The sequence below is a fragment of the Vidua chalybeata genome, chromosome 9 (assembly GCF_026979565.1).
Source record: "Vidua chalybeata isolate OUT-0048 chromosome 9, bVidCha1 merged haplotype, whole genome shotgun sequence".
Taxonomy (NCBI): domain Eukaryota; kingdom Metazoa; phylum Chordata; class Aves; order Passeriformes; family Viduidae; genus Vidua; species Vidua chalybeata.
In genome coordinates, this window is record NC_071538.1 from 19,305,956 (window position 1) to 19,323,893 (window position 17,938).

The 17,938-nt window shown below is 37.5% G+C and overlaps 1 protein-coding gene across 1 annotated transcript in view; it reads right to left on the reverse strand.

Moving 5' to 3' along the window:
- Window positions 1-17,938, reverse strand: part of COL24A1 (collagen type XXIV alpha 1 chain) — a 119,732-nt gene that overhangs the window by 82,199 nt on the left and 19,595 nt on the right. Inside the window, exons 4-12 of the mRNA XM_053950875.1 lie at window positions 16,208-16,261; window positions 12,870-12,923; window positions 10,863-10,916; window positions 8,771-8,824; window positions 8,388-8,432; window positions 7,140-7,193; window positions 5,909-5,953; window positions 3,654-3,707; window positions 2,930-2,974 (exon numbers count right to left, since the gene is read on the reverse strand). Of these exons, the coding sequence (XP_053806850.1) occupies window positions 2,930-2,974; window positions 3,654-3,707; window positions 5,909-5,953; window positions 7,140-7,193; window positions 8,388-8,432; window positions 8,771-8,824; window positions 10,863-10,916; window positions 12,870-12,923; window positions 16,208-16,261 (459 nt within the window). The remainder of the gene's footprint in view (window positions 1-2,929; window positions 2,975-3,653; window positions 3,708-5,908; window positions 5,954-7,139; window positions 7,194-8,387; window positions 8,433-8,770; window positions 8,825-10,862; window positions 10,917-12,869; window positions 12,924-16,207; window positions 16,262-17,938) is intronic.

A 17,938-nucleotide genomic window follows, 5' to 3' on the forward strand; every position in this document is an offset into this window, starting at 1 on the left:
TAGGTGGAGATTTTTTCTGCTTTTTCCTGTTAATTCAGAAAAGCTAGACACAGGAATTCCTCTCACAACAATGAATTTTTTGCTCAATTTCTAACCACAGAACTCACAAATAAGAATCTCTAGCTGTAAGATCTGCCAATACAGGTCCTTGAATTTTAATTTATGACCCTTTCCTAAACAGCATATTTGGGTTGTACTGCCTACCATTGGTAGGTGCTGGAAGAGGCAGAATTGTCATATATTTTTTTGAAACTACAAATGAGGCCTCAAAGGGGAAATGAAAGGGACAGTTTTACCAACCACACAGAATCACAAATGATACAGCACAATCTCAATCCCATAGCAAGAGTTACAAATTGACAGATCACCCACAGTCATTATAATCACATTCTCAACAGCATGTGTCTTTGAACTGATGCTGAAAAAATCTATCTTAGGAAGTAGAAAAATGAAAGAAAAATGAACTGTCACAAAAGTATAAAACTGGAAGTAATATAATAAAACTACTGTGCAACAACTGCTTTATTAAATCAATATTATAATTTAACATTATTATTAAGCATACAAAGGATGATTATTCTTAAGTTTAATATAAAACAGAACCTGAACTGTTTTTACAGCTACAATGAACTTGATTACTGAATTCTTGGTAAAATTTACAAGGTCTGTTCTGACATGTTGACAACTGGTTTTAACTAATCACAGATAGAAGAAAACTATGTAAAAATCTTCCCTCAGATAAAAGCAAAATGCATCATGCTAACAGGACAGAAAATGCATTAGAAATATGGCAGATCTAGCCAAATTTCATATTATGATGATACAACAGAAAGAAATTGAACACATATACTTCTACCACAAAATATTTTCTTAAAATGATATCGTATGTAAAACAAATATAAAATTAAAACAAATCCTCACTCTATAGATTCAGGCAACTGAATATTTTGTTCCATTTCAAATATGCCAGAAATGTTACAAATATGAACAACTGTTCAATAAATCTACTAAGTAGCAGCGTTTTGTCAATTATAAATGTTTACAATTCCTCGTATGATCCACTTCTTCTATACTTTAAAATTACTTTCCAAAAATGAGATTATACTTTGGATCTCACTTCTTTCAAAAAGATCTCTGCCAGTCAGATAGAGTTTTTATTTTCTCAAGTATTAATTAGGGACAGTTTTGTCCAAAATAATAAGTTTCACCCTAGAACAAAAGGTGAGGACCCTGACTTCAGGCACTTTTGAATTCTCATGCCAAATTTCTTTTAGTGACAGTGCCCTGCCCCAAAGCATTGTTAACTCCAGGGCACTGTGCCAAAAAACTTTGTCATTACAGCTATCATTGTTTTGGGGGTTAAAATAACACGTCCTCTCTGAGCTTGTGATCCAGCAAAGTACCAAGCCAGGTTCCCATGTGATTGCTGTCCTGACTGGTCTCCACATTAGTAGCCTTTAGTCAAATAAGTACTTTGTAGATCATAGAAAGGAATTGGAATGAACCTCGGGATTGAGGAAATTACCACATTACAAAGAAATCAGTACTGAATGAAGGTAATCACAGACATCCTGCAGAGGTGCTCTTGGTGCTCTGCCACCTATGTGAATCCTCTCTGTAGAGATTTATACAAACAAAAGCCCTTACAGAACATAGTCTGGCACTGACAGAAGCTCTGCTCTTACTGTAAATGGAAAATAACTGCTTACCACAGCAGCAACAGACTCCTATGGACTGGGACAAATCCTACACCACTGCACTGGCAGGCAGGAGCCTCACTGAAACCCACCACAGAGACTGATGGTGGAAGGCAATACGTGTTTCAGTGTCCTCTGCTGTCACCTCCACTTCCTATTTCACACTGAACACGAGCCTTTGATTCCCATCCAGGTCCTTCTCCCCTTTAAATGCTGCATGTGACTCAGGGGCACAAGACACTGCCAGCTTCTGCAAGGGATTGACAGCACAGGGCCCTTCTCCCCCAGCACTCAGTGCAAAAAGTAGCATTTCATCCAGATTATATGCAAACTACAATATGGTCTCATGGCAGCTTCAGAAAGAGCAGTCTATAAACTTAATGCAATTTTGCTTGCCTTTCTTTATATCAAAGCCATTCTTGTAGGCAGTGACTATTTTGGCTGGTGTTAGATCACACAGAAAGCAAAACTATTGAACAGAAGCCTCTACAACTTCCATAGCATAGATCAAGGACCAAATGATGATAATCATACTACTGCTGGACAAATTTGTTCAACATGGTAGATGAAAATCCTCTGAACTGCTGAGCACTACTGACTGCACAGCTGGAGAACCCTATGGTGTTTTTCAATCTCAAACCACAAGAAAGTTAAAACTGGAAACTCCTGGATAGCTTCAAAGACCTACAATAATATGGTTGCAACAGAAAACAAAACATTTGGCATTGAAGACATAGCACAGGAAATATGTAAACCTTGATAATGTGTACTTGGCAGATTTGTGTTTATTCTCAGCTGTAGAAATATATGTTAAGTAGAGGACAGCTTTAATTTACTACAGTCTAGAAAAATCAGACATTAGAAGAAAGTGATTTTCATCCAAACCAACACCAGACTTATGAAGCTTGCATCATATCTGCACCTTGTGCTAACACCAATTTTACAGAACATATTTGTGTGTTTCTGTCACCTTCTAACCCTCCTCATAACTGATATCAGTAACCTGCCACAGAGCTCACAGTGATAAGTCTTCCACACTTTAGTACTTAGCACCTGCACAGGATCTGCAGTTCTGAAAAGTGCTAATTGAAAGCTATAGAAAGTAATTTATGGACAAAAATAAAACTAGTATTTTTCAGCTGACTAAAGCTACGGAGTTAATTCCAGGTGGATTTAGACTGGCAGCAGGAATTGTAACAGTATTAGAATTAAGTAACTATTAGAATCTTTACCTGTCTCCCTTTAGGACCTCTTTTTCCACGGAGGCCTGGGATACCCTAAGAAAGAAATAACCCATTATAAATAGATTTTCTTTTCTTTAATACTTAAATTCAAGCAATTAAACCTGCATTTGATTGGAAAAAACAGTGTGAGGAGCACCATTTAAAAAAAATTAAAAATAATTTAAACAAAGTATCATAGTGCCAATGTCCTGGAGCAGAAAGACAAACTTTGCTTGTCTTTCCTGTGGCAGTACCAGAACAATTGTGAAAAAGGGCCTTGTCCTGCTTCCATCACAGTACATGTCCAGACAGCCTTTTTGCTTAAGTGCAAAAAGAAAAGGCTCAAGCAGAGTGATCAAGATTAACACTTCCATGGCAGGTTCTACTGCAAAGATCATCCAACAAGAGACGAATATTAATTATTGTCACAAAGAAACTGCTTAAATGAAAAATATTCATTCACACTTTGCTGAAGGAAAAAATAACCCTAATCCTTGCAGCTGGAGATTAAAGCAAAATAATACCTTACAGCTGCTCCCCATTTTACTTTAGCACCAAGGCATTTCATTGATTAGACTAGTTGGGTACATCCTATTCATGTTATTTTCTTGAAATCAGTTTTGCTTTTAACCAAGGGAAAAAAACCCCAAACGTTGCACATTTTCCTCCATTCTAACATATATTGCATTACCACACAAACATCAACATTTCATTAATGTTCCATTAGGCCTACCCTTTCTCCTTCAGGTCCTGGTTGTCCTGCCGCACCTGGAGGTCCAATGAAACCCTAAAAATGTAAGAACCCTAAAATGTAAGAAATGCTTGATTTCAAGGCTGCTTGTCCCTCAGTACTGGCCAGATAGGGATCAAGACACAGGGATTAAATTCAAGCTCATTTGAAACTACTGGTAAAGCTCTAGAAATGTAAATGTGACTAGGATTTACTCTCCAACCAACATCAAAAACAATTTTCTGTTTTAAGGATACAGAATCAGTTAATAAAAGAAGAATTAAGAAAGTATTCTAGTAAGACAAGGTTGCATCAGATGTATTATTTATTAGAGTGGATGAAATCAGCAGCTTTTTTCTGAACTTAGCCTTATTCATGAACTCCATCAGAAAAGAAGCTCTCATCTTTAATAATATTGTGTGATCACTGCTATATATATGAGTTCTTACAAAAAAACTTTATCTTGATGTAAGCAGAATGTTTTTCTTATAGTTAGTCACAATGCACTTATCTCCCACCATCCCTCAGCTGTATGGAGAAACAGATTCTGCTCTACCAGACTCAAACTGAGATTGGAATAAAAATATTAAATTAGTTACTAGAATAGAATTCTTTGCTTTCATATATCATCCAGTTGCAATGATTTTTTTTTTTTTTTTTTTTTTTTTTTTTTTTTTGATTATGGAAGATGGTGCCTATCTTGTCATCCAGACCTAAGGAGAGTAAAGGAAAATAAAGGCACATCTACTTTCTACAGTTACTTAAAGCAGCTGAGAAGCAGAGCACAGTTTGATTACAGGAATATTTTAAATGTAAAGCTCTAAAGATACTTCATATCACATTGCTATATACCTCCATGGCACAAGAGTATGTGTCAAGAGGGCTGTGTCATCATTTTTATTGGAAGTTACTTTTAGAATTCATACACAAGATTTAGCCTCAAGGTCTTTTCCCCTAAAATTACTCACACATTGGCCATTTTTAGCTTTGTGTAAACAGAGAAGCAGTAACTTATAGGAAAGTGACTGGGATCTTTTATGTCTTGTTCATTGAAGGGAGAGCAAGTCAAAATGGAGATGAGAATCTGAACAGAAACGAAATGAAGAAAAATAAAAGAAACAATCTCTGAGAATGCAATATCTGTTGGCACTTGATCCTGCCAAACTAATTTTTCCCTGTACTGATCACTGTAATCAAAAGTGGCATTAAAAAAAAAAAAAACAAAAACATTCCAAAACCCCCAGACATATGTTTGATAAGCTGCTGCAGGTAAAGGCTCCTAGTAATTACACTAAAAAAAAAAAAACAAGACAAAAGCAACTCTTGCAACACAATAAGATTGTATTAATTGATACTTGAGAACACAATACACTGCTGAGCAATGTGTACATGAGCTGAGGGCCTGAAAACACCCACCAAAAGCCTCCTTCCAATCCTAGATGCAACCAGCAACATACAGGTTTCTGGAAACCTGTGCCTTCTTGATGGTGAGAGTCAGTCTGAAGAAATACTTATCCATGTACAAGCATGCATAGGCATGCTCATGTCTCTATTTAAAGAAAACTACATTACACAGCACCCACCCAAGAAAATCAAACCAAAACAAAAACCAACAAACCCACAACCCTCAAGAAAACCCCAAACCACCGAGAAACAGAGAAAGAGCATGATAAAACACACAGAAACCCCCAAACCAGCCAGGAATAAAAACTAATCTATTTTGCTTCCAAGAATAACCAAAACCAAATTTTGAATACGTGGAGCATTAAGAACCTTCAGTGCCTGGGATACATATAACTATGTCTGAATCATTCTAAAATCTCAAGATCCCTTTCATGGTTTTTTTATGTGACAAGACTCTTTCCCTTAATCTACTTCTGTAGCTGTTACAGATTGCAAATGTCAGATCTGTCTTCCTTCTTGACAACCTCCATGATGGAAATAATGCTACAGGCCTGAGAAACATCCACTCAGCCCTCACACACCCAGCATTGCTTTCTTTTCTCTCCTGCATGCAAGTGAGAGGAAGGGCAACGATGGAAAACTGCTCTATGCTGCTCACCATGGGAAAAAAATAAACTCTTGCACATATTTTGAAAGAAACTCTGAATTTTCTCATTTGTAGTTCTATAAAGGCAGAGTGGTTCTGCAGGCATAGTTCAACTGACTCAGCTAAATTAAATTCCTCACCCCCTTTCTTACCTACTGTATGGGTAAAAATAGACATGGATATCAAAATGCTTAAGATGCTTACTTACTCTTACTCCTTTAGGACCTGGGTTACCTTCTGGTCCAGCTAGGCCCTGTAACAAAAAGACAGGAGTTGCAATTAATTTTAAACAACCAGATATGCTCTATGTGAAAGAACTGCAACAGCACTTGTTAATGTAAACTGGCAACACATTCTTGAAATTTTTAAGATTGAAGAAGGTGTCATCAAGTAGTTTCCTGGGACCATGTTCAGAAAGGTCTCCCATTAGTGCATGGCTGAAACACAGATCATGACTGAAACTTCCATTACATTAAAATTATTTCTTCTGGGAGAATATTTTTTCCAGAGACAGTGATCAGGCATTACAGTGACGTAATTTCGCAGGATTTTTTATGAGCTTTTGTATTTGGACATATTTCAATTATGTTCAAGCTAGTGTCAGCATTGCATATGTGGTCCAAATGCTCTAAAAATTTTACATGATTCAACACAAAAAATGTTATCATCCATTACTCTATAAAATATTGTAATGGAACTATATAGCCACTACAAACTTAATCCAACAAAACACTGAAGTATTGGTGAATTCATGAATTCACCCTTTAAGCAGATGCAAAACCACAAAAATCAGTTGTTGCCATCTGGCTCATATACCTTGACATGAGGAATGCTGAGCATTTCTACTTTTTATCTTATTTGTATTACTGCACTGAGGTATCTTACTTTATACATAAATAAATATTTATATAAGTACTTCTGTTTAAAGAAAGCTGCTTTCTGGCTTTGTTGGTTCTCCTAAAATACCACAAAGGGAAAAAAACCACCAAACTTTTAATGTTCCCCTTCCCTAAGGGGCTGAAGAAATAGTTTAGCAGTGAAATAAACACACTGGTGAAAAATCAGGAGGAACAGGGAGTCTCCTACTGCCTCTGGATTTGAAAGTCCAGAGATAGATAGATACACAAAGAAGATACACAGAATCTCATGAGTTTTATAAATGGAGTGTAAAGTATTCAGACATTCAGTTCCTTGGTAATGCCATTTATATAGTCCAGGAAGGAACAGTATTACTGCATCTAACACATCCAAGTTTAAAAGCCATGAGACTCAACATTCCCTCCAAGCCACTACCAGAGAAAAATGTTTGTTTCAAAGAAAAGACAGGATTTAATTTTTACAATTACTAGTTTCAAAAGAGTTAGCTATGTTAGTTTTGAAAAGAATAAATGAGAAAAACAAAAAAATAAAATGCAATGACATTTGTATAGTTACTGCACCTGCCTGCCAGGGTAACCAACTGCCCCAATACTGCCAGCCATTCCTGGAAGTCCCTAAGGGGAAAAGGAAGAAAGAAAAGGAAAATAAACAACAAACATGTTTAATGTCATGGTTTGGAGTCTGTTTCATCATTTCTCTTTTAACATCTACTCGTATGACATCTGTGTCATATGGGTGGGTGTTAAAAGTACATGGAAAGCACATGGAAAATTACTCTTTAAGCAAGCTACACAGAACACCCAAAAACTGGCTCATCATACATAACTAACTCTGTCAATTTCAGTCACATATCCTTTAAAAAGTGTGCAAGATTTTGTGAAATCCAACAGTGGATGTGTTATTTCCATATGTAAAAATAATTCAGGAGGGCTATAGGAGGCAGGTCCCTAAAATGAGGTAATTACACTGGTCTTAGATGTATTTGAAACAAATACATTAAATTTGCCATTAAAGAATCCTTGTGTCCTTACAAAGCCAATTTTTGTTTTGTTTCTTCTTGAATCAGGTCAATATAGTACTGATAAATCATGAATGCACACAATTCTCTCCACCTTCTTTTGATGTTAAGAATCAATTCTTTTTCCTCACTAGTTATCTCTATCTCACTGATAGATTACAGTCATCACAGAAAACCTCCTGTGAGACTGTAAGAAAAATCACCACTCATTCAGTTAAGGGTTGGGCATAAAACTCAGGAAAGTCATGAATTATGTTCTTGAGTTTTCACCTCCTTTCAGGTATTTCCCATCAGTTATCATCACCATTTCCTTTTTAGTGTGATCCAAAAGGAGATTCCTTCCATCTGCTCTGCCATTAGGAGGATCATAAATGCTAAGAGACATTAGCAATTGGATGTCTTTGAAATTACATTCAGATTTCTTCCTGAACTGACATAGAAGTTTAAAAAAGTGCTGAATAACTGCTTCATTTCCTACATGCTAGGAGATGTAAAATGCATTAAATCAGTACAGATTTGAAATGTGCCTCTTATAAGAATTTTACATCAACATCCTTCCAGTTGGTGTGGTAGTTAAAAAAACAAGCTGGATAAGCTTTTCCATTTCATTTAGACTACATTTTTACCACACTGATCTCAACACAAACTGAATTCTTGCTCAATACTTGTCCAATACTTCCTTAAGCAGTTTACACAGCTTGCTTATGTTGAACACTTACAATGGATTATACATTCTCCTATCCTAATGGTCCATCTGCAGAGTACAGAGCGCTGTGTTTGTGTCCCTTACCTGCTCACCCCGTGGCCCTTGCAGTCCTGGGTAACCCTTAAGACCCTGCAGGTAGAGAAAGATATCTGTGATAAATACAAATAAACAAATTAAAAAACGGTTTCATTTCACAGCTAAGCCTACCTTACCTAGTAGCACTTCTCTCTGAACAGGGAACAGGGGCACACCATGCCTTTTGGAGAGCACCAACCTAAACAGCTGTGATTTACATCCTGCTCTGCTGATTTCACTCAATTTAGTTGTAAGGGGAGGTTTTGCACAGTAGACACAGTGCCAACAGCAAGCCTAAAGTTCTTCTATCACCTCTTGACCATCAGACACCCACCTGGTGGGCACTGATTTGAGCCAGGATGAGTTACATGGAAATGGAAGCAGAACCTTACCTTCTGGCCTTTGATCCCAGGTGGGCCTGGAAAGCCCATGGGGCCTGGATCACCCTATACAACAAAAATATCCAGAATCAATGTTTCACAGGAACACCACCCAGGGTTATAAGCATGTAGCACTTAATATCTTCTCTGCACTCTCGGACATTTGGTATGGAGAACTAGCTAATGTTGTCTGATTTTTATTACTTTTTTAGAGGAAGAAAATGGAAAAGGCAACAGTTCTCCAATTGCAACCATTGGATGCAACATGTCTGCAACATGGCCAAATCATGCCTGGAGCAGACCTAATTCACAACCTCACAACATTTACTTTTAGCCAACATTAATAGGAGTGAAGAAGCCATACAGCTCTTGAGGTAACACTTTCTTCAGAAACAAGTGGTTTCACCTAAAATCTATAAATATATATAACCACTACTTTGTATTGTTTGTTTTAATGTTATGCCAACAATTGGCAGCCAAGAGCAGGGCACCATTATGGTGTTTGCTGTGCAAATCACAGCATAAACCTGATCTAAGAACAACTTGAGAGGTGCATATAGACAAAGAGGCTTTGGGGGAACACTGCTGTTCTCTTCAGGGTCTTTAAACTTCACAACCACATGATGGCATATAGCAATAAGAATCAGAGCATCTCAAATGCTGGGGAGATGGAAAAAGACACAAATTTTCATGGTTGTTGCAGATGGGGAAGGAGGGAAGGTTTTTTCAGCTCTTCTTCTTCTTGCTCAGGACTGACAGTGAAGAGATTCACTCTTTCATGATTAGTGCCTGAATTCAAACCCAGCAAGTCAAGGAGTGTATCCTGGTTATTGTCCAAGTAAATTTAAATCCATTAATTAGAGCGAGCAAATTTGATTTGAGGGGAAAAAATTAAGAATGCAAAATAATGAGAACTATAAAAATGCATATCAATCCCATAATTTTGCATTATAGATGCAGACTACACGTATTTAAGGATAGTCATACAAATACGGGCTTTAGACTGTTCTGTGGCTGCTGGGGTTCATGCCAAAGAACACAGCTTGAGTTTCAGGCAGCCATGTACAGCTCACCACACTATGATCTGATTGCCAAAAAGCTGGCTAAATTAAAATATTTCTATAGAAGCTTCACTTCAATTTCTCATCAGTGCATCAACAGATATTTCTGATTTTTTTCTCAGCAGCCCTTAAATGTTAACAACATATATTTGTGAATTTTAGGGTTTGACAGCATGGATGCACTAAAAAATAAGTTATGTACACACCAGCAGCTAGTAAACCATAGTTATTTCCTAATGTTTTTTCATAACAGAGAGTAGACCTCAACTCTTACAGTGCTTCCTACTTGGCACAAATATTCCACAACTGATCTATTAGTAAATGCTCATAATAGAACTTAGCATAAAGGCAAGATATTCTTAAACACACAGCATAGGTTAACATATTAGAATGCAAAGAGCCAGTTGCATTTTAAGTGTTATCACATTGCTGTGTATGGAACTTTAGTGTCAAAATGAAATAGTCACAAGCTTTCAAGCCTAAATTTCTATGAAGAATGGAATATTTTAGTATTCATACTCAAATACTTTGGGCAGAGAAGGCAACAACTAGTTTGGCTAAAGTTGCTCAGGAGGCAGTAGCAGGAAAAGCCTCTGAAGTGAAAGGACAAATTTTAGAATCGACTCCATTTAAAAAAGCAGTTAAATACAATGCACAGTAATATGTGTACTTGTCATCACCAAATTCTGTTTTACACAACTTTCTGGAATAATGCAAGGTACTAAGGAAAACTGGAATCTGTACTTTGTTATATCAGTGTGAATCTAATCCGATTTCATTGTTCTAAAGTCCTTAATTATATTTTTATAAATTAAATCAAATACATAATTTAAGTTTCAACTTTTAATATATTTTTAAAATTTTCCTTGGATTCATTATGTCACCTGTGTCTACAGCAGTCAGTCTAACATAATTAACTGCTAAAATACAGCAGTGTTAAAGTAAATACAAAGCATTTTGCTGTTACAATTTATCTGAATATTAAATGAGACTTGACAGAAGGATGGGACAGACAAAACAGTCTTCTATAATTAAGAAAATACCTTTTCTCCACATTTTGCCCGTCCTGGAGAGAATCCTGGGTCTCCTTTAGGGCCCTGTTGCAGAGAAATTAAGCTCAATAATGCTATCAGGAGAGGATTTCTAATAATGTATGATAAAACAAGTATTCTCAACTGTTCCAGCAAGAGCAGAAAAAAATGTAAATGTGCTTCCTATTATAGATATTTTTCTCATAACTTTTTCAGTAAAGAACTAGGAAAAAAAAAACAAATAGTGCAGGTTCACAATGAGATTTACATTTTCCAAATTTTGTAAAGTCACAAAATTTTAAAAAGCAGAATTGTTGGTAAATCCAAGCAGGATTAGAGCAGATGCTCCAGCCAAATTGCTCTGCCCCTGTGTCCATCACTTCAGGGCACCAGTTGTTCCTCCAACCAAGTGCAGGATTATCAAGCTGTATTACTGCATGAGCCATAACCTTGTACAGGTTTCCTCAGGCTCAGCTTTCCCACAGTGCCAGAATCCACAAAATTAACTAATCTATTTTCCAAAGAGCCAAGAATAAAGCCAAACCTCCTGGATACCCTTACATTACTTGAAAAATACCCCCAGTTGTTTATCAGGAATTAAATGCTGAGGGATTGGCTCTTGGTAGGAACTGCTGGCCCTCACTCAGGGCTGGACACGTTGCTGCAAGGACATTAATGTTGTGCCATGTTTCAGAAGCACCTGCATAAAGGATCCTTCAGCACAGGAGGGAAACATTCATGCATCTTAAAGGCAGAATACAACTCTGCCCTCATTTACTGCTAGAAAATTCTTGCAACTCATCTGCCACGTTTTAATATCAAACAAGAGTTTGTTTCTGTGTGATCAACTGGATCTCCATAGATAAAACTTCAGGAGCATCTGGTTAATTTTTTTATTTAGAGAAAACCACTTCAGAATATGCTTGTATCAAAAGGATAATAAAAAAACATAACATAAAATATATATAGGTACATACACATAGGTACAATTCCTTCTGTTCTTAAACTAATGGACAGAGCTACAAAACTATCAAAATTATCATCCAGTGGAGGGAGAAAATAAATTATAAAACAAAGCCTAGGAGTAATTGGTTACAATTAATTATTTTCCTAGAAATGTATTCTATTACATAGCCAGCATAAATATAGTAAAAATTAATTATGAATCTTTAACTGTCCCTATAGAACTAGATAAAAACAAAAACACACACAAAAACCAGAATCACTTGGTTTTACAGCCATTGGCACTGAAAGCTTTATTCAATTTCTTTTTATGTCCTCAAGCAGATTTTAGCACCTGTCATGACATGTCAGATTCCTGCAATTAGGAATCATACTAAACAAATCATGGTGCTGCCTTTTTCCTAACAGATCTATCAAATTGTTCAAACTAAATATGAGTTGAAGGCATTCTGCAACTGCACAAATCTGTCAAATCTATTTAAAGGGTCTATGTTACACAAGATTGAAGATGTTATTTGAGATTTAAGTCCAGTATTTTGTCTTTGACTTTAAATATCACTTCCATAAATCTTCAGAAAATTACTCTAGCATATTAATAAATAATAATGCTGCAGGTATTAGCATATTTCAATATCAATGCTTGGACATGGACAATAAAATAGTAATTTATAGGTATTAACAGTCTACATTTTTCCTTTTTTTTAAAGCAAAGCAAAAGTTTACAGCAGTTAAGCATTTAAACCTCAATTTATCAGAGGCTGAGCTGATTTATAGGAACTCTCTTGGGAAGTACAGATTACATGCAAAGATAACCATTTCCAAGTCATCATTCTGCACACACAGGTGATTTCCTTTCCACTGAAGAATCTGCTATTTTGTTTTGATCTGAAGTTCAATTTGATTGATTACATTTAATTAAAATATGTTTATAGTAGCAGTCTCCACCTGTAAATGAAAGAAGGTCAACTACTTCTATTATAGGAAACAGTTCTGGGGCTTCCAAAAAGTATTAAAAAGTTCATGTATTTACATATCACCATGAATAAATAAACTCACCTTGGGACCTGGCAATCCTGGCAAACCTGGTTTACCGTGTGGTCCTGGAATACCCTATTAAAAGAACCCAAACAAATGAAGGAGAAGAACGACTGGGATTACTCAGTAAACCCCTGAACAAATGTGAATGGATTGCAGAGAATAATTTTACTGCATCTTTCCTGCTTTTAGAATCACTGGTTAGGATTTTCAAAGGATTCACAAGAAATAAAATATACACTCTTCCTAAAAATTAAAAATGAGGGTGAGGACCCCTTTTTTTTATTACAAATCTCAGTTTCTATTGTCTTCCCAGGTAATTCTTAACAGGTTTGGCATAGTCACTGCAATGTTGCTCTCCAGCTACAACACTTGAAGGCATGGAATAAAAATCAGTAAAACCACATTCTGAGATAGCCTTTGCTATACACTGCAAAGGGAAGGAAGTGGATGAGTTCCTAGTGACTTAAAAGATGTCTCAAAGCAATGTATCCCACCTTCTTTAAAAAAAAAAAAAATCAGATTCTCCTGATTCTCCGGCAGCCAGTGTAGAAAATGGACTTGTTACTAAAATAATTCAACTTAAACTGCTCCAGGAACAGAATAAGCTATCAAGACTATCTACGCCTCCCAGTATAAGTGTCTGTTCCTGCAACACATTCAGCAATCTTCACTCCTTGAAAAATTGCACATTAGGGAAAATATTTGTTGCAATGGTTGTCAGCAGCTATTCCTCTTCCAAGTACCAAAGGACCAAACTGGCGAAAATCTGTCCCTGATAAACTGGCAACAAAGCTTCTGTTGAATTCTAAGGCCAAAATTCTTCCAAAATCCAAATACCAAATATAATAAGAATATTTTTGAACTTTCTTGTATATTCAGTGGTCTAACAACAGATAAACTCAGTGTTTGTCTTTCCTCCTTTACCAATTACACCTTGCAGTAACACTGAAAACTGCATCTTTTAAGTGCTCCCTCTCACTAATGACAATGTTGACATAACCCCACAGAAATGCTAATCCCACATGCTGTTTGAGAGATTAATTTGCACACTGGCAACTCTGGAGGCACTCTCAGGGATTTAGGAGAAAGGAAACAAATAGAAAGTGCCAGCATAGCTGCAGTGCTGCAGTGGCTCCTGCTTTCACTGCCTGCAGCATGTTGCTGTCTTGGGGCACAGTACTGGAATAGAGAAGTGCAAAAGGATTCTCATGGAATGAGGCATCAGAGGAGTTTCATGTCATCACTAATTCTGAAACCGCTGAAATTTCATTATCAAGAAACCTGGAACAAGGCAAGACACTTAGGAAACACTGTCATATGTGAACTTCTTAACCATAGAATTGCAGGGATCAAGATCAGTTTTCAGTGGAAATCTCTAACCATTAATCATACATGCCCCAATTGCCCCAGCCATGTGGATCTCTGTCAGGATCAGGTTTGGACACACACTCTGATGAAGGCCCAGGCAATGCCGCTCTGCACTCTGCTCTTTCCCTTTGACACCTTGAGTCACGTTTCAGGATCACAAATGGCAACTCATGTGAAGGAAAACAGAAGTCACAGGGCAGGCTACTAGATGAGGAGCTGAATTTTGAGTCAGTAAAGTTTTCACAGACATTTTGGCTCACAAAACTCCTGTCATACACCATCACTAGCTGCACCTGCCTGAATTTATCAGTATTGCACAAACTAAAGAACACTGACATTTCAAAACCATTTATTTTTTATCAAATAGTTTTATAGACTTGCTTGGCCTGTATAAATCTATTTTAAACTCAGAATTATTAGTAAATACTCATCTCAGCCATTTTCATACTTTTCCAGGCACCTTACTGTAAGCTGTCCCTTCACATTGGAAAGTGTGTCCTACACAATAATTAATCCAGAGAACTCACACAGTAGAGCACTGTGCTTTTAAGTACTCTATACCTGTAACAAGACCTTCAGAAAAAAAATCCCCAAAAAATTGCAGCTGGGCAAGGGCAATCTCACCAACAGGCTTGGCTTTAAACATATGGACAGCCTCCTCTAAAACAAAGAAAACTTCCCAGTTGTGAGGATCTACTCGGATATGTGAGATCCTGCCTCTGATGCCAGACATATCCTTGCCACAGGCAGTGTGCAACATAAAAAAGCTGATTTGTAAGAATTGTCAGCTCTTACACAGAAGGATCCAAGAAGTCATGAAGAGATGAATTTGATCATGAATGTTTTTCATTTTATACTTTTAAATGTGTGTCTTCTACTCCCTTGCCTCCAAAATGCTCTGGAACATCAGTTTGGCTTTTGGTCTCTTTGAGCAGTGCTCTTCAGGCCAAATGTAGAACATCCTGTGCTGTGCTGGCTTTCAACAGGAGCAGGATCTTGTTTAAACCTTCCTCAAAGGCAGAACCAAAACTCCTCCCACACATCTGCTGAGCCCTCATATAAACTACTCCCTTTTCTCCCACTTTCCATCTGCCTTGCTGACTCCAGCCACAACCATCCATATCCCAGCTACCATGGCCTTCTCATCCCCACACCAAACCTTCACCTGCTCTCTCCAGCTGCCCTTCCCCTAAAACCCATCCCGATGAACCATGACCTCAGGGACTGCTCAAGCAAATGGTTTTAGTCACAATAGCACAGAGATTCACCCTCTTTGGCCCCTTTAACTAATGATGTGTAGAGTGGCACAGCACAGGCTTCTCCCCCGTTCATGGCAGTGGGGGCACAGTGGCAAAGCCCGTGCTCTGTCCCCAGGCACAGGACAAGGCTGCTGTCCCTGCTCCTGCTGGGCTGCACCCACTCACACAAAATAGACCACTTCCTACTGCTCATTTCTTTAGCAAAGTGCCCTGACAGTAACCTAGGATCAAGCTGCTGAAGCTCAAGAGACTAAAAGAGATTTTTGGGATTACTTTTCCCCGCCCCCTCTCTGTCTTGCAGTGGTTAATTTTGTATCTGTGCCTGCTCCTCTGAGGCTGCATTGCTCACTCCCCCTCACTCCAAAACAAATGAATGTGGCTTTAGATTGCAGCAGATGGGAGCAGCATGGAAAAACTAGAAGTTAATTCTGGGAGCAGCAAAAGCCAGGTACAAATATAACAATGCTCAGTGTATGCACCCAAACATGGAATTAACCATGCTGGAAGCTCACAGCAGGAGAAACAGTTTGTTTGTCTTGCTTTAACCTATCTGCCAAATGTTCAGAATCATACACTTTCATAATCACAAAATGTGATTGCATGCATATAAATAAATAAATAAATAAAGATGTATATGCATAAAGTTGAGAAAAATAAAATTCTACAAATTCCAGTCTGATTATTGGTGACCTGCCTAGAGGTGTAGAAGAACATAGTTGTTTTACTCACCCGAGGACCTCTCTTCCCTGAAGGACCAGGTAAACCTGGAGGACCTGGAGGACCCTGGTGATAGAAAATCAAAGCAGTTGAGGCTAAAACTTGACACAAGGACAGTATCACAACTCTAGATTAGACCAGTTTTGCTAACTGACAACAACCCTGTGCTCGTGCTGACCTCCTCAATTTAAAAACCAATTCCGAAAATACAAGAAAGCTTGTTTTTAATTTGCCTGCAAATTAGATTTCTGTTTAGAAGGTATCTTATGTCAGAGAAATTGGAACTAACAATCTGGATAGTAACTTTTAGTCAAGTGTATTGGTACTAAAGGAAGAAAATATTTGATGAAGAAAGCAAGTGCAATGTATTGTTAAACAAAGCATAGAGAATAATTAAGTCTCTTCAATAAGCTTGCTGGCATGCCAAACATTTCAGAAAGGTTGGAGTAACTGTGAAAAAATAAGATACCACCTCACAGAAATTACAAATATGAAATCTAGAAAATAAATGTGGACAGATTACTGTTCAGTTTCCTATTAAAAGCTTCTACTAAGAATAACTGGCAGCCCATTTGCCCTTCTATATAATGAATATCATTCTCTTTAATGATAATGCAGACTTTTTAAGATGCTAATATATGATCAAATGTATCTTTTGCAAATGAATTAGATTATTAGTCACCCTATTAGACAGGGTAACAGCCCCTGCATATCTGGTTGTTTTGAACATAGAAACCTTTCCTTTTCTATATAATGACTGCTGTTCAGACTCAAAACCCCAGGATCTACTTCACTGTACTCAAACACAAATGAGTGCTCTAAACTAAAATCTGCACTACCTTATATTATATTTCCCCTATCAAATTGGAGTCCTACAGAGGGATGGGCTGTTCTTAAGGGCGAGTTCACCCCCATCCACGTGCCTGCACAGCAAGCCCCAGCTGTAACAGGAACCATGTACTTCCTGCAAGGGCATATGGGCATCAGGAAAGTCACACCTGAGGGAGGTCAGTGGATGAGAGCAGTTAGGGGTTCAACCTGCTCTTTCAGCCAGGCTTCCTCACACTCCCTTGCCCTGTATGTATGACATCCTCTCAGCTGAGACACCAGGCAAAACACCGAGTACCACACTGCCCACCAGCAAACAACAGTGCTGAAAACTGGCTGAAAGGAATACCAGGAAAACCAGAAGGGCCATTATGGTGGCTGAAATCACCAACATGAAGGTTTTGTTAAACAGGAAAGAGATAAAAAGGGGAACTGAGGAAGGAAAAAAAGACAAATAGCCTTAAGGGTTTTATTAGCAAGCAATATTTCATTAAGACAGAAGTTGAATTCTTGAAAACCTCCAGTTTGTGTGATACTTTTTTTTCTTGAAAAGGTAATGTCACTGCAGAGAAGACAGTACTGATTATGGAATTTAGGCATCGTCAAGCTAATTACATTACTTTGGCCAAAATACAGATCACTTATGCACAGTGCTGGGAGAACCACTGTTGTTCTGAAGAACTAAAAATATTAATTATTTCCTCTCCAATTAATCATAATAAACATAGGAGTTTAAATGTAGTTGGGAATATCTGCATGTCCCTACATGCTACATTAAGTCATGCTAAAACCCATACCTGCACTTCCCCTGGTCTTTAGATCAAACCATAGCATGTCATGCTTTTAGCAGAGAGTGTTCTCTATTCATTATGATTGCATAAATGCTCATTAACATCCTCATTTTTCTGAAGAAGA